General features: G+C 44.7%; 1 protein-coding gene across 1 annotated transcript in view; it reads left to right on the top strand.

Annotated features, from left to right (window-relative positions):
• Positions 1 to 1,516: 1,516 nt before the first annotated feature.
• Positions 1,517 to 21,372, top strand: part of LOC132977148 (ubiquinol-cytochrome-c reductase complex assembly factor 1) — a 25,520-nt gene continuing 5,664 nt past the window's right edge. Inside the window, exons 1-8 of the mRNA XM_061041583.1 lie at positions 1,517 to 1,671; positions 3,006 to 3,113; positions 4,369 to 4,476; positions 10,507 to 10,579; positions 12,947 to 13,004; positions 13,110 to 13,218; positions 17,454 to 17,531; positions 17,935 to 18,048. Of these exons, the coding sequence (XP_060897566.1) occupies positions 1,603 to 1,671; positions 3,006 to 3,113; positions 4,369 to 4,476; positions 10,507 to 10,579; positions 12,947 to 13,004; positions 13,110 to 13,218; positions 17,454 to 17,531; positions 17,935 to 18,048 (717 nt within the window). The 5' untranslated portion in view covers positions 1,517 to 1,602. The remainder of the gene's footprint in view (positions 1,672 to 3,005; positions 3,114 to 4,368; positions 4,477 to 10,506; positions 10,580 to 12,946; positions 13,005 to 13,109; positions 13,219 to 17,453; positions 17,532 to 17,934; positions 18,049 to 21,372) is intronic.

Raw genomic sequence — 21,372 nt, forward strand, 5'->3', positions numbered from 1 at the left:
GGCTTTTCAAAAACACAAAAGAATACAACATCCATAATATCATACAGTGATTTATTGTAAAGAAGACTAGAAGTAGAACATAAGTAATTTCCATGAATAGACTTTAGCACTGAGTGGACAAACAAAACGTAATTAAACAGACACACAGGTGAGATGATCTTTGAGTGTAAAAACCAGCACACACCTACACATTTTTATTTCACGTCATGATATGGTTATGTTTGAAATTGAGCCACTTATGTGCATATATTTGTACAATAATGGGTAAAAAATGTTAAATGTCTGTCGTATATTTTTGCTGCCTTCTCTTTTTAACTGTATTTTATCCCTGTTGCATTCATAACTGCACTGTATTTTATAACTGAACTGTTTCTTCTTTTTATTTGTCTTTATTTCTATCTGTTATTCCTAAAAGCCTCCCGTGGACAGGTGTTGCAAATTATTGTGCTAAAAACACTAAGAGCAGGGCATCTGGGACTTGTGCATAGTTAAATGTTACCGCACTAATGTAACTGTATGTCCATAAATAAATAAAAATAAAAATAAAAATAAAATAAAATAAAATAAAATAAAATAAAATAAAATAAAATACAAATAAAATAAAATAAAATAAAATAAAATAAAATAAAATAAAATAAATCGATTATTTCAAATTGTATTGATATTTTTGGCTGACATCTCACACTCACTTTGGCAACCTCTTCATTAAAACAGATAGGTCACAGGCCAGAGAGCATCTCCACCCACAAGGCCCACTACCACAACAGCTTTTTCCACAGGACATGAAGATGGGAAGGAAGTACTTCACCCCACACCTCACAGACTAAATGGACAGCTGACCACCTCACAGTGCAACACAAGTGTGCAATATTAACCTTAAAAACAAAAAACAGTGCAATTATATAATGTGAAAAATATGTGTGCAATAACCTCAGGTGCAATAAGAGATGTAGAAAGATAGAGACAAGAAAACATATTTATATTTTCATTTCATTGTACAGTGTCCCCCTTTGTTATTTTTTTGTATTATATCTTTGCTTTAATACAGTTTATAACTTCTGTACAGTTTATTTTAAATCACTTAGCTGTTACTACAACTTGTTTATTTTTACTTTTACTTTTTTTTGTACTTTTCTACTCTTTTTTTCTTATAATGCTATTCTATTTTATATATAATTTTAACTTTTTTTGTAGAAGCTGACTCAGGGAGAATGTACCTGTACTGTCCTGTACCTGTGCAAATGGCAATAAACATCTATTCTATTCTAGTTCCAGATTAATCTACGTTTTACTCGGTTTTGTGCTCGTGTAACACCCTTGTAAATGTATTTATTCGACTAATCTAAATTTAAACTTAATTAAGTTTAGAAAAAAAATCTAGGTTTGTATAAGCGGAACTGTTCATGCTGAACCTTTTTCTTCTACCCGGACAGGTTTAGGCGCCGGACAGATTCCGTTGACATTGCTGAACAGCAGCAGGAGGAGGAGGAGGGAGGGGATCGGACTGGCGTTACCCAAAGCTTTCAGGTTTTTAAGTGAAGGGAGCCGCGGTTCAGTGGCAGCCCGCTTCTCAGCTGTGATATCCGGACTGTGTGTGGAGTCATGTATCTGCGGCCGCTGCAGTCAGCCGGCAGAAACTTAGTGACCGTGTGGAGAGCCGCCAGCGGAAAGGTAATGACGACACAGCTAGGGTTAGCCTACCTCAGCTAACACCAGCTTCCACTCTGTAACCATAGACAACGGTCAAGACTGGAGGTGATGACACGGAGCAAGAAATTAAACTGCTTTAGTGTTTAGTTAAGAACATTATGAAACCTAAAACAGAACCAGCTTACAACTCAAACAGTCTGTAAAGGTTAGTTAAGTTACCTGTGTGGGCTGTCAGCTGGTCTGTACAGGTGAACTTGACCACGCAGATTACTGTGGGTCAACGTTAACAGGCTAAAGAACCCCCCCCCCCCCTTTCATACTAGTCTTCAAGAGAAATACATAATGAACTGACCTAGTTTTACTCAAACTCCCTGACACATCAGGGTCTGACCATTCAGATTGAGTAGCAGATTGTGGATAAACTCAGTCTAACTTTCAGGGTTTGTCCTGGTTCAACACGAGGCCGGTGGTCGTGGTCGTGGTACCTCTCCTACCTTGTCCATGTGCTCATACTGGCTCAACACTTCTACAAGCAACGTTAGGAATTATAATAATTGGGTAATTGAAGAAAGGACAAATCTCACATTAAAATCAAACCAATGAAGGTGCGCTATTCAAAAAATATGACGTTAAATCATCAGACGTGAAGGAAACATGTTGAAGTGCTTCTCTGACAACAATGCAGCAGCCAGTATGTCCTCCTCCTAACTTTAGATTCTGCTCCTGAATGCTCTGGATTTGTTTGGACCAGAGAAGGTAGGCGCTTTTAAGACGACCCCACACGGCCGTTTTGGACGCCCCTCGGTTTGTCAGATATGAGAGCAGTTATCAGGTCAACAGGTGTTGCAGCGATGGAAGCGGGTCAAGAGAAGTGGTTCAGATAGAAGTGATTGTACCCGACCTAAAAAGCCTCTGCATGTTTCTAATAAGCTCCACGAGCAGAAACGTGCTCAAACTAGGATCAATATTGGAGATGCTTTTGAAAAATGGAGAGAGGTTAGAACACAGAAAGGTTTACAGACCCATGCAGAGCTGGATAAACACTGAAGCTTCAGAGTCCACCACATGGTGACCTGAGTGAACACCGGTGCCTAAGGGTGAAGCTGCTGTTAGATGAATTCTTAAATGGACAGTGGTTATTCTCGAGAATCAAAACCACTTCCAGACGACTGAGGAGTCCTGAAACGTTTGACTCCATGTTAACATTTGACTCGCATTGGAAGAGAACTCGTGGCATTACAGTAAATGATGAGGACTCATGCATCTTACCTTGTCAATATTCTGATTAAATATGTTTATTCTGTCGATGTTTAATCTCTCTTTTTGCTTCTCCTCCCCTCTCTGTCTCCATCCAGGTGTTAGATCAAGAAGCCTGTCTTGCTAGAGCTTTAGTAGCTTGTCAACTGGCCAGAGTCCCCTCTCCCTGTTTGACACCATGTCGCTCACTGCACATGAACGCACAGGTAAGATACCTTTACACAAACGGAGGAACACACATGCAGAAATGTTTTTCCGCACCAGAAGTGCACGCCCGCTGCAGGGCTGGTGTGTGCGTATACTGCTTGTACCTTTTACTGCAAACTACCTGAGAATATCACATCATGTATTGAAATGGAAAACACAAGCTAACTACCTGCCTCTTTGGCACCTGCCTGTCCTACAGAAAGCAGCTCTTCACCCCAAGCCGCTCTTAAGTGAAACACAACCCAAGGTTCACCCTCTTTTTTTTTTTTTAACTAGTTTTATCCGCTTGGCGTGAGGCCTCACTGTGATTTATCTAAGTCGACGTCCTCAAGATTCTTCAGCTCTAATGGCATCCGGTCGCTGAATTGTATCCCCTTCCCAAACTCACCTGAGTGCTGTCATTGGCTGGGGCCAACACGTCCACTCCCTGCCCAGGAACTTTAAAAAAAAGAGCATTAAAAAGCTCTAATGAAATCATCTGTCAGCTAAAACGACATGTTTGTACCAATGCGTCTTGAGAGGATTTAAATGCAGAAACTGTCTGATAGTGGGAAACAAAGTGAGTCCCAGAGCCGATTTACAGCTGAAGCTCCCAACAGCCTTTTATATCCAGTGTGCTCGAGTCCAAAATCAGCAAGACAAAAATGTTTGACTGTTGCTGCACATACTGACTGCGCTGTTTAAATTTCACAGCGCTTACGCAGACCCGGGCAGAGCGGGCCGTACATGCCGTAATCCAGCGCTGTTTTTAGCAATTAGCATCATCATCAGTGTAGAAAATATGTCATGGAACAGCTCAGCCAGAAAAGTTACTGAAGTCCTCTTTGAAAGCCAAACTTCTGCGAAGCACTAATGAAGGGTAACTGGGGTCACGGTGGCTGTAATAAAACTGTCAAAGCATGAAGACAACATGCAGCTTAGAATAGGTCAGTATATTAATTTACTCAACAGCTGCACGGTCAGTAAAGGCCACGCTCCCCAGGTGTGTGTTGTCATACTGAAACTGTGTGTGCTGTTGTTTTAATGAGGCTCATGCAGTCTGTACACAGAGGATATTAATATTTGGAAAGTAGTTTCTTCTGAGGTTGTGTCACATCTGTCGAGACCGTTTTTTTCACTCGGCTTTTATCTCGACCTTCTACCCTTTCCCCCTCGTCTGTCTCCTCTCTCATTCTGTTCTCTTGTTACTTCTCACACGCTGGTCTCGTCTCCTAACATCTCCTCACTGCTCTTTGTGTTTTTCTCTCCCATCAGCTCTACAGCGTGAAGGAGACGCCCCAGCACACGGAGGAAGAGGTCGGGGCCTTCACGAAGCTCATTGAGGCCATGGGCTTCACCGGACCTCTCAAATACAACAAATGGGTGAGCGATGGTGGAGAGTTAGAAGAGACAAACAAAAGCACCCTAACATCACATTTCTAACAGTGGAGAGAGCAAATATCTAAAATACATTACCATTATGTTGACATGAGCTGCAGGTGATTGATGTTGGAGAGCCCGACCGATTCATCTGCCAGCCGATAATACCGGCTGATATCAGCATATCCATTCACTATCTGTATCAGCTAATTTTATCACAGCTATGCACCAATGCACTAGATTAAACACTAGTCAAATTTAATTTAAATTACATTACATCTCTTTCACCAGCAGAGGGCGCTATATTGATTACAACGCGCATTATCGCTCTCCACTCTGTCAAGCAGTGATGCACGTTCATTTGCGCAGTTTATTTCCAGTTGAGTGACCATCTTGTCTTCATTGTAAATCTTTTCCACGAGTGTTTGAAAACTGCGTTGGAGGGATCTACACAATAAATGTGTTTATCTATCGCTACAGATCGAACCTCTAGATCAGGGACGGGCAACTTTGGTCACAGCGAGGGCCACATTCATTGAATTCTCACAGCCAGGGGGCCAAATTGTAGAATACAAAAACGATTACAGTCGATTATAACTCAAATTTAACTCGACATATACGAGTGATCTAATATTATTATGGACATATTTCTTGTTTTCATGATTTCATGGCAGATTTTGTCATGTTTCCTTCATGTTTCCAATTAATTGATATGTAAAAATTGACCTGAGGGCCACATTGAGGGTTGATGGGGGCCACCCCTGCTCTAGATCAAAGAAAGATATCGGCCGATACTCGGGTATCAGATTTTCTCTCTCCCCAATATCGGTATCGGCCCCAAAAATCTCATATTGCCAAAGCCCAAGAGATTTCTGTACTGTAGTCACTAACTGAACACACAGTGTAATTAGCCTTTGTGATTGGTGGAAGTAGAAGGGGGGGTGGTCGTGCATCAGAGGAGGAAACCGATGCATCAGTACGCCGATGTTTTTTTTTTTAAGCAATGTTTGAAGGTTTTTTTTTTATGGCTGAGTAGCTGTCACAGTCACTGGTATGTGCTGGGAACAGACACTACCAAGCTTAGCTGACGAGTCTCTCCACAACGGGATGTTTGATGGGTCAAATTGGACACGTCGAGGACTAGAGCTGATTTTTTTAGTTTCAAAACTCTCTGTAGATATTCTTTACTTTGTGCTGTACTTACCAGTTCTTATCTGACACTTTCATTATGCCCCCCCACAAAGAATGAAGACATGTGACTCAAGCATTTCCAAAAATCACCTTTGAACTTTGGTGCATCAGCACAACTCCAACCTCACTGTAGAGATTAGAGAGCAACATATGCAGGATTGTTTGAACGTGAGCTTTACCGTGTTATGGCCTGACCTGCGTGTAATTAGAAATCGAGATCATGACGACACATTTTAATATCTTAGCATGAAGCTACGGCCTCAGTCAGACCTCTGTTGTGAGGTGCAGTGTGAACATGTTAACTCAAAGACAGCTATACCTTTAGCCTTTGTTTAACCTGTCAGTTGAGGAAAAACATGTAAACACCCTGAGGGGAACATGGTAGAGAGGGAGGAACGGGGATAAAGGTCGGGAAGATATCAAGCAGTGCGTTAAGTTATTTATAGTAAAAATAACCCAGTTAATACATTCTTAAGTAGGAATCACAACAACAAATGTCTGCTCTCACTTTACCCCCCGCAGAGAGGCTGGTGTGTGTGTGTGTGTGTGTGTGTGTGTGTGTGTGTGTGTGTGTGTGTGTGTGTGTGTGTGTGTGTGTGTGTGTGTGTGTGTGTGTGTGTGTGTGTGTGTGTGTGTGTGTGTGTGTGTGTGTGTGTGTGTGTGTGTGTGTGTGTGTGTGTGTGTGTGTGTGTGTGTGTGTGTGTGTGTGTGTGTGTGTGTGTGTGTGTGTGTGTGTGTGTGTGTGTGTGTGTGTGTGTGTGTGTGTGTGTGTGTGTGTGTGTGTGTGTGTGTGTGTGTGTGTGTGTGTGTGTGTGTGTGTGTGTGTGTGTGTGTGTGTGTGTGTGTGTGTGTGTGTGTGTGTGTGTGTGTGTGTGTGTGTGTGTGTGTGTGTGTGTGTGTGTGTGTGTGTGTGTGTGTGTGTGTGTGTGTGTGTGTGTGTGTGTGTGTGTGTGTGTGTGTGTGTGTGTGTGTGTGTGTGTGTGTGTGTGTGTGTGTGTGTGTGTGTGTGTGTGTGTGTGTGTGTCTGTGTGTGTGTGTGTCTGTGTCTCAGTCAGAGGAGCTTTGACCTCCCAGCAGGGGGCTTTAAATATGAGCTGTGATCCTGGAATACGCCACACAGCATGAAGGACATATTGTAACTCACCCTAAAGGTACTGACACACCAAGCAGACGGCAAAGAAGTAGTTGCTACGAAGGCAAAAACTGCAGACGGGTAGCGACAGAGCTGAACACGCCGCAAAAAACTAGGGCGACGACCGAGAGAGATGTTTCGTAGTGAAACCGATCACACTTAATCCCTGATCCGTTTATGATCACCCCGCATGAGCTCTACACATCACTGGAAAACAAATCAACATGTTGTACAATATATGAACTGTAGGAGCACTGGTGGCCTAGTGGTTTGTTTGTGCGCCCCATGTACCAGGGTTGGCAATTAACTTTTACGCCTACCTGGATTCAAAAATCTACCAGTCACTAATTTTCTAACGGGCAGCAAAGTGGAAGGATGTATCATATCAAGACCTACTGTATTCAAGTAATCAGCTTTTTTATGAAGGGAGATGTTTCAACGATTACAGAACATACTGACACGCTCTTTGTCTCGCTCAGAAGCAAAGTGTATTTTAGTTATTATAGATTATTATTCTGAGGCTGGTAGGAGTCCTCAAAGATAAACTCATTTAGATGATTTAGCTGCAAATCAACCTCGAACCGGTGACTTTCCGTTTTCCCTCGTCACTGCAAAAAAAAACATGAATGTCCAGAAGCTGTAGTCCTCCAAGCCAGCAGCCCGGGTTCGAATCCGACCTGTGGCCTCGTTAATGCATGTCATCCCCCACTCGCCCTCTCTCTCTCTGTCCTGGTCTTTATCCACTGTCCTATCTCTGGAACAAATGCACAAAAAGTCCAAAAAATAAATCCTCCAAATATATTTACTGTCACTAAATCCCTGTGCAGAGTCTCTGTGAAACTCAGTGTTTAGTTCATGCAGGCGCCATGGACACCCGTTACAATCAGTCCTTTCAAAAATGTTTATTATTAAGCTAGTTTTCGGGAACTTTTACACAGCGAGCTGAAGCGTTGACACTTCATTGTGGTGTCTTTGTTTAAATCTTCGCTTCAACTTTTCTCCGTTTCATCTCAGTGTTTGCATTTATCGTGCCGGGTGCTGCGTACAACAATAATAGAATAGAATGACTTTATTGATCCCAAACTGGGAAATTGTGCCGTTACAGCAGCAGGTTGTCCAAACACACAATGTTAGCAAATTTTAACACAATATAATATTAACTACAAAGTAAATAAACACTAAAAATATCAAAACTAAGAATGGGAATATATACAACCAGGATTTAACTAAGCATTACTAGTCTTCAATAAGAAAAGATTAAATACAACATACCGGTACTTTGCTGGAGACTCTGTGCAAAAACAGAGTTGTAAATGGACAGTATTGACAAAACACAACAAAACATGTTGGTGACGTTCCATCCTGCTGTAGTCCGAAGATTCAACACAATGTATTTGTTAAAACTGGTACCATTACTGGCTGCTGGATTCTCCCCACTACACAAAGGTTGATGACTGGTAACATCCAAACACCAGTAAAATGAGAAACTTAAGGTCACAGTCTCTTCAGTCGCAGACACCACACGGACGCCAGGTGTGTCTGACATGATAACGGAGGGCGACGTTTTTACTTTTAAGTCGGTACATTGTTGATTTTTATTTTCTAACAAAAGTCCGGCTCAGTGCCTTCAAGAACATGTTAGGATGGACAAACATGTTCATTGTGTTGCATCAACATGTTACGGTCTGTAGATTGTTAACACGTCCATAAATCAATAAAGATATTAAAACCTGCGTGCCCATTAGCCCGTTGGCTGGTCGGGTATTATGCAGAACGCCAAAAGTTGATTCAAGTCATAAAAAGGCCGTTAATATTGTTCAGGGTTGTGACTGTTATTTGCATCACACCCTTGTAGTGAAAACGTTTCCAAGAAGTCACACATCAGTGAAGCATAAACATTTACAGCTGCAGCGAGGTTTGGTGAGGTTGATGGTTTTTTCTAAGAGGTGGCGTGTGTGCACAGGAATGTGTGTTTGTGTGTGTGTGTGTGTGTGTGTGTGTGTCGTCGTCGTCGTGTAGGGCTTGGCGACACGTTGGCCCCGGGCAGAGTTTGGCAGCGGCGCTCGCTCGTCTCTGACCTCATGTCCTGTTTTCTCAGAGGCTCGTGTTGACGTCTGTAGTTTTGATTTCTTCACGGAGTTGTTGAAGTTAATTTGCGTAGCTTTTAATGTGTCGGCCTGCCAACGCCGCTGCTATTAGCATCGTGGATGGAATCAAAGGTGCACAAAACAAAATCTCCTCAATTACTCCAAGTAGAGAAATCTGTTGAAGTGGAAAACGGTGGTCAGTGGATGACTGTCACCTTGGATGATACCACATGTTTTAAAACAAAATAATCTCCATTATTTAAATGATGGATAGCGTTCAAAAGTCCTGAAACTACAGACCTGCAGACATAACACAACCCAAAATTACTGCCAGAGGAAGAGACGAAACGGCTCCTCATCCTCCAGCGTATCCACTTCAAACTCCTGATCATCCCCTACAAAGTTCTCTTTATTCTTGAGATCTTGTAGTTCTCCTGTTTGTAGTTCTCCTGTGATCTCGTAGTTCTCTTTATTCCTGGTGATCTTGTAGTTCTCCTGTGATCTTGTAGTTCTCTCCTGTGATCTTGTAGTTCTTCTGTTTGTAGTTCTCCTGTGATCTTGTAGTGCTCCTGTGATCTTGTAGTTCTTCTGTTTGCAGTTCTCCTGTGATCTTGTAGTTCTTCTGTTTGTAGTTCTCCTGTTTGTAGTTCTCCTGTGATCTTGTAGTTCTCCTGTGATCTTGTAGTTCTTCTGTTTGCAGTTCTCTTGTGATCTTGTAGTTCTTCTGTTTGTAGTTCTCCTGTTTGTAGTTCTCCTGTGATCTTGTAGTTCTTCTGTTTGTAGTTCTCCTGTTTGTAGTTCTCCTGTGATCTTGTAGTTCTCTCCTGTGATCTTGTAGTTCTTCTGTTTGTAGTTCTCCTGTGATCTTGTAGTTCTTCTGTTTGCAGTTCTCCTGTGATCTTGTAGTTCTTCTGTTTGTAGTTCTCCTGTTTGTAGTTCTCCTGTGATCTTGTAGTTCTCCTGTGATCTTGTAGTTCTTCTGTTTGCAGTTCTCCTGTGATCTTGTAGTTCTCCTCTGATCTTGTAGTTCTCTTGTGATCTTGTAGTTCTCTTTATTCCTGGTGATCTTGTAGTTCTCTTTATTCCTGGTGATCTTGTAGTTCTCTTGTGATCTTGTAGTTCTCTTTATTCCTGGTGATCTTGTAGTTCTCCTCTGATCTTGTAGTTCTCCTCTGATCTTGTAGTTCTCTTCTGATCTTGTAGTTCTCTTGTGATCTTGTAGTTCTCCTGTGATCTTGTAGTTCTCCTCTGATCTTGTAGTTCTCCTCTGATCTTGTAGTTCTCTTTATTCCTGGTGATCTTGTAGTTCTCTTGTGATCTTGTAGTTCTCCTGTGATGTGTGTACAGCTGCTCATGGCTGCGCTCACGTTCCAGAAACGGATCCAGTGGGGCAGAGCGCCTGGAGTATGTGGACATAGGTGGTGAAAGAGTATCACTGTGCATGTAGTATATAGAGTAACATAACATTACATCACAACAAATAATCAATCCTAGTAATCCTATTCCTAGTTATAATACTGCAGGTCCACCTACTTTGTACTTTCAGTTACTAATAGCTGCTAAACAATGAAACAAACCTGTTAACCTGTACGTTTGAGTTTCCTCCTGTTCTTGTTTCCACAGAAAATCAAGATCGCTGCCTTGCGGATGTACACGTGCTGCGTAGAGAGAATCAATTATGACGACTTCTTTGAAAGTAAGTGTCAAACAAATGCACCTCAAAACAACAAAGGTTTGAATCCAAAAAGTAAGAGTCTAGAGTAGATAAGGAATATTAATGGATATGTTAGTTTGGATTAAATTAAATGATCTGGAGAAAGTCCAGGTTAATGTTGTCTTTGAGATTATGAAGGAGGCTGTCAGTCAGTCAGCTTTAAATTCTGGAGGGAATATCTTTTAATAATGCACACACTCACACTAACACACACTCACACTAACACACAGTCACACTAACACACACTCACACTAACACACAGTCACACTAACACACACTCACACTAACACACACTCACACTAACACACAGTCACACTAACACACACTCACACTAACACACAGTCACACTAACACACACTCACACTAACACACACTCACACTAACACACAGTCACACTAACACACACTCACACTAACACACACTCACACTAACACACACTAACACACACTAACACTAACACACACTCACACTAACACACAGTAACACACACTCACACTAACACACACTCACACTAACACACAGTAACACACACTCACACTAACACACACTCACACTAACACACACTCACACTAACACACAGTCACACTAACACACAGTCACACTAACACACACTCACACTAACACACAGTCACACTAACACACACTAACACACACTAACACTAACACACACTCACACTAACACACACTCACACTAACACACAGTCACACTAACACACAGTCACACTAACACACACTCACACTAACACACAGTCACACTAACACACACTAACACACACTCACACTAACACACACTAACACTAACACACACTCACACTAACACACACTCACACTAACACACAGTCACACTAACACACACTCACACTAACACACAGTCACACTAACACACACTCACACTAACACACACTAACACACACTCACACTAACACACACTAACACTAACACACACTCACACTAACACACACTAACACACACTAACACACACTAACACACACTAACACACACTCACACTAACACACACTCACACTAACACACACTCACTAACACACTCACACTAACACACACTCACACTAACACACACTCACACTAACACACACTCACTAACACACTCACACTAACACACACTCACACTAACACACACTAACACTAACACACACTCACACTAACACACACTAACACACACTAACACACACTAACACACACTCACACTAACACACACTCACACTAACACACACTAACACACACTCACACTAACACACACTAACACTAACACAGACTCACACTAACACACACTCACACTAACACACACTCACACTAACACACACTCACACTAACACACACTCACACTAACACACACTCACTAACACACTCACACTAACACACACTCACACTAACACACACTCACACTAACACACACTCACTAACACACACTTACACACTCACACTAACACACACTCACTAACACACACTCACACTAACACACACTCACACTAACACACACTCACACTAACACACACTCACTAACACACACTCACTAACACACACTCACACTAACACACACTCACACTAACACACACTCACTAACACACACTCACACTAACACACACTCACTAACACACACTCACACTAACACACACTCACACTAACACACACTAACACACACTAACACACACTCACACTAACACACAGTCACACTAACACACAGTAACACACACTCACACTAACACACACTCACTAACACACACTCACACTAACACACACTCACACTAACACACACTAACACACACTAACACACACTCACACTAACACACAGTAACACACACTCACACTAACACACACTCACACTAACACACACTCACTAACACACACTCACACTAACACACACTCACTAACACACACTCACACTAACACACACTCACTAACACACACTCACACTAACACACAGTCACACTAACACACAGTCCATGACGGGTCTTGATCCAAACACTGGACATCTCGGCGCTGGTCGTCGTTCCAGTCGAGTTGATTGGTGTTCAGGGACGCTGTCACCACCCGCCTGACACTTTTATGTGACACTTTATAGCCTGGCACACCGAGACAAACATGAACACTCACTAAGTTTATACACACACACACACGCACCCACACACACTCACACAGACACACAGACACACACACACACACACAGACACACACACTCACACAGACACACACACACACACACACACACTGACAACAAAGAAATGTCTGACATCTTTCCTATTTATTTCTTTGCATTGACTGATCAGTGATTGTTGCTTCAGACAATACTTCAAATGTCTGATGTGAGTTAATGCTGCGCGTTTGTTTCAGAATGCTCCCTCCCCGACACACTCAACTCCTGGTTCTTGGTAGCCCAATTACACGTTTGGTGAGTCACACACACACACATCTTACTCCTCTACTGTCCCTGAACTGGATCCCGTTTCTCTTCACAGTTTTAACCTCTGTGTTTTTTCTTCATTTCCTCCTTCAGGATGTGTTTGGTTCGGATGCGTCAGGAGGGCAGAGCGGGGAAGTACATGTGTCGCTACATTGTGCACTCCATGTGGGAGGACGTGGAGCAGAGGAGCAAAATCTTGGGGGTACGTTCTGTTTCTGTGTGTCTATATGTGTCTTCATTTATCAGAGCTTTAAGGTGACGATAAGATCATTCTGCAGAATGAAGCCCTTAAGATCGTATGTCAGCGTTCCCAGCATGAACACATGTTGTACAGTACGCTGCTCGTAAAGCCCGATGTACAGCATGCCTACGATAACACACGGGGTCAGGGAGTCCTAAATATAGCACACTTAGCCTGATGTCTGTGTGTCTGCACGTGCACTGTATGGAGACACAAGTGACCGTTTCCAACTCCTGCCTCACTTGGACACATTTTTCTAACTAAGCCCAAAGTACTAAGAGAAATAAGACGACACCAGTTCTGTTTAGCTGGACGCAGGCGTGCTGATAAGATCGCTTTTCTCAGGTTATTGTGCTGTACAAAACCAACAGCCAGGACTACAGTATGAGGTACGAGACAACCTGAATATCAGAGTCGGACTACAAGACTTTCATTGTCACACTCGTTGTTTACAGTCCGCCTGCAACATGCAACATAAGAATAGAATACGAGTTGAGGGACGATCTGCTCTCGTATATATCTGTCTTATTAAAAAGCTCAGTTGTGATATTTTATCCAGCCCAAAGCCTGCTCAAACTACAAATGGAAACTAGGAAACTTTTAACAGCAAACATCTTGTCCTCCCACTGCAGATTTTTCGACCATTTGCAGATAAAGAAACGGAGCAGAGCTAACTAGAAGCTGGATAACTGTATGATAAAACTATTTGCCTTTTTCAATCAAACCAGCATTTCACAAGTTTTATTTACTGAACAGTTAACCACATTATGACCTGATGATGAGGGAGAAAAGATGTTCAAGTGGAGCCTCCAGCCTGGTCTGCGTCGCTCCGTATCCCAGCAAGAAAACATCCGCTCGCAATGAAGCAGAGCAAATCTTTTTTAGCATTAGGGTATGTGTAAACTTAGCATGATGGTGCACTTGCAGTAATGAAGGCGAGTGTCTCAGCGTTTTATAATGCTATATTGGTTGGACCAGTAAAGAGGACACAGCCAACTGTCTCGATAAAATAAGCATTAATAGTGCGTCTTAAACTCCAGATTTTACATTAGTCAGCTGAAATCATAAACGGATGCTTTGATTTGTCAGATTAAGATAAATGAAGTACTAGTGGTCCACCTCTGTGATTTTACTCGTAGTTTAATGTCCAGTGGAGCTGTTCCTCTTAATGGTGCTCTGTCTGACAATAACTTCATGTCATTATGTTGAATAAATTTGTTGTTTTATAAACTTTTCCGCTCGGGGTTGATGCAACAGTGCATACAGTTTTCTTCATGTCATTGCATGCTGCATGGGATGCAGGCTTTATTTTTTTGACATCAGCATAATTATGCCAGCAGTTCTCAAGCAGAGAGTTGAGCCAAATCCCCTGGGGAGCGAGCCTGGCTGCGGGCGCCGTGTCCACAAAGCTGCTCCTCTATTCTTTCTCAGCAGAGCAGCTACAGGAAGTGTCGCTCGCTGACATCACAGAGTTTAACCTCTGCTCCGCTCGCACGTCGCTCTCAGAGTTAAATCCAGTATAATTTACGTATGAGGAAGTATTCTGAGTTTGCAGGTTGTGTTTAAATACGACATCATTTAAAACTCCTCTTTGAAAGAGAGTGTTATAATACATAAAAGGGCATCTCTAAATCTGTAGATTTGACCTGAACCTAAAGCTCTTCTCCTCCACAACAAACCTGTGTGACGAGCGGAGGCTGAGAGTTGCTTCGGCCTGATCTCCGACTCGAGGACAGTGACATTATTTAATCAAAGTTGGCCGTTGAAATGAGGAAACTGTAGCTGTTAGTTTTGGCTGAGTCGGACACTTTGGTGTTCGATCCAAAGGTCCGGATTTCTCTCCCATCATCAGAACCACTTCTTTGTGTGTGTGTGTGTGTGTGTGTGTGTGTGTGTGTGTGTGTGTGTGTGTGTGTGTGTGTGTGTGTGTGTGTGTGTGTGTGTGTGTGTGTGTGTGTGTGTGTGTGTGTGTGTGTGTGTGTGTGTGTGTGTGTGTGTGTGTGTGTGTGTGTGTGTGTGTGTGTGTGTGTGTGTGTGTGTGTGTGTGTGTGTGTGTGTGTGTGTGTGTGTGTGTGTGTGTGTGTGTGTGTGTGTGTGTGTGTGTGTGTGTGTGTGTGTGTGTGTGTGTGTGTGTGTGTGTGTGTGTGTGTGTGTGAGAGAGTGAGACAGAGGGGGTAAAAAAGGGGGGGGGTTACGCGGGTGGTGGGTGTTTTCACAGCTGCGGATGTGAACTTTAGTCGGTACATGTGTGTACCCCTACGTGCCGGCACATGTGACTGAAAGTGGAAAAAAACGTCACCAATGTGACCCCGACAAACACCACAAGTTAAAGTCACAGTGCGATCTGAAATTTAATCCAAACACCAGGCAGTAACCCATGGCAACCGTCTGTCCATCCGCATAGAAAATGAACCATTAATCACTCAAATGAAACATATGCTTTATACTACCCTGTGTTTTAAAACAATACCCCTCCGCTGAAAGATCGATAGCATCAAAGAGAATCTTTAAAAATACTTTTTTATTTTAAGATCTGTTGTTGGGCATTTTTGTGCCGTTATTGTAGAGACAGGATGGTGGATAGAGTCAAAAATCAGAGTGGGGAGTGACATGCTGGAAAGGTGCCACAGGCCGGATTTGAACCCAGTCCGCCCGCTTCAAGGACAACAGCATCTGGACATGGGGCGTCCGAGCTAACCACTAGTCTACCGGCGCCCCATCTTTAGTCATATTTTAAAGGCTTTATATGTGATGTTTTGATCCAGCAGATGTCGCCCTTGAGCACCAGCATGAAACCAAAACAACTCGCGCTGCATTGTTGTGTTAGCATGCTAATGCTAGCGATCTTTATTATGCTCGTATCTTCACACTGCTTGTAAATTTACCTGAAATGAGCGTGATCTAGAAACACAGTTAAGCAGTGAGTACAGTATGTTATTCTTCTTTTCTCTAGTCCCTCAATTAAACAACTTTTATACACGAGGGGAGGAGTCAGCCGGCCGTCCGGGCGATGTAAACAAACTGAAGATAGGACTCTGAAAACATCACAGACAGTGGGACTCGGGTGTTACACCCATTGTAGACAGTCATGACTCACAGAGTTATTTTCAGAGGATAGACTTGATGTCCACATATAAAGCCTTTAACCAAAAGCTGCCACAAGGGAAGGAGGGAGAACACCGTCTGAAATGCATGAAAAACATGCAGCAATGTTTTTTAACAATTTCAGTTTGGGAGTAGAAGTTTGCTTGTGCATTTTTTTTAAACAAGAAATGACCCATGGTAAGATCAGGATGAGGATAAACTGTATCGTCTGTATTGGGAAATTTGTCTTGGAGTTAGGGGTAACGATGTTCCCTTTCCAAACGGTGAGGAAGTTACCTGGATTTACTTATATTGAACCACAAACTGGATTCTAGCAGAGAGGAAAAACATTTTGGGAGAAAAAGAAACGGAACAAACGAGAGAGAGGAGAAATAATAATGAGAGAGACAGCTGAAGTCTTGACCTTTCTTAAAGGACGAGTGAGTCAGCAGACGGATGACCGCTGACCTTTTTTTAAAAACAGTCAAGGTTTGCAGTGTTTAATAAGAGTTGATGGACGTCGAGGGCTTTACACTCTGATGTTTGACACTGAAAGGATGAAAACAAAACGTTGGTGTAGTAACGTTTTGAGTTGTTGAAGCATGCTGACAAAGTTTGAACTGCAACACAAATGTGCATCAGTCTGAAGAACCCAGCAGAGTTTAAGCACAACGTGTTTTGGATTTAAGCTCACACACACACGCACACACACGCAGGACCGTTGATTAGACCCGCTCTTAGGTTTCATGCTAATTGTGGTTACGGAGCAGTGAAAACAGTGGTCATTTTCTCCGTCTTCATAATTACCGCTGCAACCAAAAGTCTAAAACAAACTCAGTTTTTCCTTTTTCTCACCGCTGACCTGCAGCTCACACTCACAGGAGGTTCACTGGATTGTCTTTCGGTTGTTTTATTTTTCACAGCTTTGTTTGGAGGCATGAAAGGACTGAATGAAGTGGTTAAAAAGACTCCTGCTGATTTCACACGTGCACAGCACTCCCTGAAAACGACCTGATGTTTTTCTTGGTGTGAATTCAGACAGCCGCCCCGCCTCTTAACGTTTGCCTCTGCTGTGCTTCACTTTGATTGTTCTGTCTCCATCTGCTTCTTAGATCGACGCCATGCACAGAAAGGAAGCGACTAAAGTGATGACGGAGACGTTCTACGCAGCGATATTTGGATACGATGAGGTGAGAGATACTTTGACTCACACACTCGCACACAGGAAGCAAAGAGGGTCACTGACCTCCCTGAATGTTGGGGGGACGACTATTAAAATAACTTTTCAGATCTGGACTCCAGAAACAACTCGACACATGTCTCATATCTGATTAAATGTTCTTAGGATATCGTATCAAACTGTCATTCTTCAACTTCTCGCTCTGTAGAGTGAGAAAAGCTCTTTAGGAAACACTGCTGGATAAAAGCTGCTTCTTGACTGCTGGGTGGAGCGGGACACATACAAACTAATCCTTAAAAACTATTAACCAAATTATTCTCAGTTTCCTGTAGACATTGAAGTGATTTAACTATTTCATCACAATCTGTGTCATGTAGTGATAGAGAAACAATCTGTGTGTGTTTGTGTTTCAGGGAATCCTGTCTGATGACTGTGTGCTGGCAGCAGCTCTGTGGAGAAACCTGTTCAACAGAGATTGTGAAGACCCCAAACAGCTGGAGCTCATGGTGGAATACGTACGCAAACAGGTGGGATTGTTGTCTGTTTACTCTCGTGTGAAGTCTAAAGCCCCGTTTCCACCAGATACCCAGAACTAAATGGTTCAGGAACTTCTCTTCAAGGAACTAAAAGGTTCCTGTGGCCCATAGCTGTCTGCGTTTCCACCGAAGGAAAGTTTATGCAAATCAGGCTGCATCGCTTTGCAAACGGTTTCATTGATCAACAAAGGAAGGGAGACGAGTGCTGTGTTTAGTGTGTCATTAAGAGAAAGAGGACAGATACCTGCTCCCCTCATTTCAACAACCTCCGTAAGAAACACCTTTTAGGAAGATTAATTATATTAACCCCTGTAGTGAATGTCTTAAAGTTAATATTTGGGGAAAGGTATATTTAGTGATTTTGACATCATTTTGAAAAAGTGATTCCCTCATTATTTTCGTCAAATAATACAAACATAATCTGCGACGCGAGCTGTCATGCTTCTTGCGGCCGGCGAGCATGGTCCCGCGAACGTTAAGTCGTTTCTGATTGTGGTCAGAGCGGTCTGATTGCTCTACACGGCCTGAAGAAAGTACTTCCGGGCCCTGCAGCCAATCATTGCAACGCGGTCGGCACGAACCCGTCCGCGTTGTTACAAAAATGTCGGAGGTGCGCGGCTGGGCGCTCCGACCCTCCGCGCCCGCGGACCATTCTCGCGCAGACCGCGATTGCGCAATATCGCCGCGCCGACCGCAAGAAGCAAACCTGGTTCAACGTACGTATTCAGCGTACAGACGTGGCAGCAGGACGTCAACGTTATGCAGTGGACGCTGAAGCGCCAGTGTCTGGTTTCACTTACGCAGACAGAAATATATTTGGTTACCATTTTACCATGTGCCATCTGCTATGGATGAACTAGTGGACAGACCCGGTGTTGCTTCCTCGCGTACGGGCATGGAGAGTTATTTAATCTCACGCATGCGCAGAACGTACGTGGTGGTTGGCCGTCGGCTGTAGTCTTTGCGGTGTGTTCAAGTGCAACTTTTTGGAGGGGGTCCATAGCAGCACTAAACCCAGTCCTGGTCAACATTAGACCAAACGGCCGTCAGTACTCTGAACGCTGCTCCACCCCGACCCTGCTCACCACCTCCTCTCTCTCCTCACCTCCTCCTCTCTCTCCTCACCTCCTCCTCTCTCTCCTCACCTCCACCTCTCTCTCTCCTCACCTCCTCTCTCTCTCCTCACCTCCACCTCTCTCCTCACCTCCTCCACTCTCTCCTCACCTCCTCTCTCTCTCCTCACCTCCTCCACTCTCTCCTCACCACCTCCTCTCTCTCCTCACCTCCTCCTCTCTCTCCTCACCTCCTCCTCTCTCTCTCTCCTCACCTCCTCCTCTCTCTCCTCACCTCCTCCACTCTCTCCTCACCACCTCCTCTCTCTCCTCACCTCCTCCTCTGTCTCTCTCCTCACCTCCTCTTCTCTCTCTCTCCTCACCTCCTTTCTCTCCTCACCTCCTCCTCTCTCTCCTCACCTCCTCCTCTCTCTCTCCTCACCTCCTCTCTCTATCCTCACCTCCTCCTCTCTCTCCTCACCTCCTCCTCTCTCTCCTCACCTCCTCCTCTCTCTCTCTCCTCACCTCTCTCTCCTCACCTCCTCCTCTCTCTCTCTCCTCACCTCCTCCTCTCTCTCCTCACCTCCTCCCCTCTCTCCTCACCTCCTCCTCCTCTCCTCACCTCTTCCTCCTCTCCTCACCTCCTCCTCACCTTCTCTCTCTCTCTCCTCACCTCCTCCTCTCCCTCTCTCCTCACCTCTCTCTCCTCACCTCCTCTCTCTCTCTCTCCTCACCTCCTCTCTCTGTCTCCTCACCTCCTCCTCCTCTCCTCTCTCTCCTCCTCACCTCCCCTCTCTGTCTCCTCACCTCCTCCTCTCTCTCCTCACCTCCTCCTCTCTTCACCTCCTCCTCTCTCTCTCCTAACCTCCTCCTCTCTCTCCTCACCTCCTCCTCTCTGTCCTCACCTCCTCCTCTCTCACCTCCTCCTCTCTCCTCACCACCTCCTCCTCTCTCTCCTCACCTCCTCCTCCTCTCCTCACCTCCTCCTCCTCTCCTCACCACCTCATCCTCTCTCTCTCCTCACCACCTCCTCCTCTCTCCCCTCACCTCCTCCTCTCTCTCCTCACCCTCCTCACCTCCTCCTCCTCTCCTCACCTCCTCCTCTCTCTCTCCTCACCACCTCCTCCTCCTCTCCTCACCTCCTCCCCCTCTCCTCACCTCCTCCTCTCTGTCCTCACCTCCTCCCCCTCTCCTCACCTCCTCCTCTCTGTCCTCACCTCCTCTTCTCTCTCCTCACCTCCTCCTCTCTCTCCTCACCTCCTCCTCCTCTCTCTCCTCACCTCCTCCTCCTCTCTCTCCTCACCTCCTCATCTCTCTCTCCTCACCTCCTCCTCTCTCTCCTAACCTCCTCCTCCTCTCCTCACCTCCTCCTCCTCTCTCTCTCCTAACCTCCTCCTCTCTCTCCTAACCTCCTCCTCCTCTCCTCACCTCCTCCTCCTCTCTCTCTCCTCACCTCCTCTCTCTCTCCTCACCTCCTCCTCTCTCTCCTAACCTCCTCCTCCTCTCCTCACCTCCTCCTCCTCTCTCTCTCCTCACCTCCTCCTCTCTCTCCTCACCTCCTCCTCTCTCTCCTCACCTCCTCCTCCTCTCTCTCTCCTCACCTCCTCTTCTCTCTCCTCACCTCCTCCTCTCTCTCCTAACCTCCTCCTCCTCTCCTCACCTCCTCCTCTTCTCTCTCCTCACCTCCTCCTCTCTCTCCTCACCTCCTCCTCTCTCCCCTCACCTCACCACCTCCTCCTCTCTCCCCTCACCTCCTCCTCTCTCTCCTCACCCTCCTCACCTCCTCCTCCTCTCCTCACCTCCTCCTCTCTCTCTCCTCACCACCTCCTCCTCCTCTCCTCACCTCCTCCCCCTCTCCTCACCTCCTCCTCTCTGTCCTCACCTCCTCCCCCTCTCCTCACCTCCTCCTCTCTGTCCTCACCTCCTCTTCTCTCTCCTCACCTCCTCCTCTCTCTCCTCACCTCCTCCTCCTCTCTCTCCTCACCTCCTCCTCCTCTCTCTCCTCACCTCCTCATCTCTCTCTCCTCACCTCCTCCTCTCTCTCCTAACCTCCTCCTCCTCTCCTCACCTCCTCCTCCTCTCTCTCTCCTAACCTCCTCCTCTCTCTCCTAACCTCCTCCTCCTCTCCTCACCTCCTCCTCCTCTCTCTCTCCTCACCTCCTCTCTCTCTCCTCACCTCCTCCTCTCTCTCCTAACCTCCTCCTCCTCTCCTCACCTCCTCCTCCTCTCTCTCTCCTCACCTCCTCCTCTCTCTCCTCACCTC

Source organism: Labrus mixtus, chromosome 7 (genome assembly GCF_963584025.1).
Source record: "Labrus mixtus chromosome 7, fLabMix1.1, whole genome shotgun sequence".
Classification (NCBI taxonomy): Eukaryota; Metazoa; Chordata; class Actinopteri; order Labriformes; family Labridae; genus Labrus; species Labrus mixtus.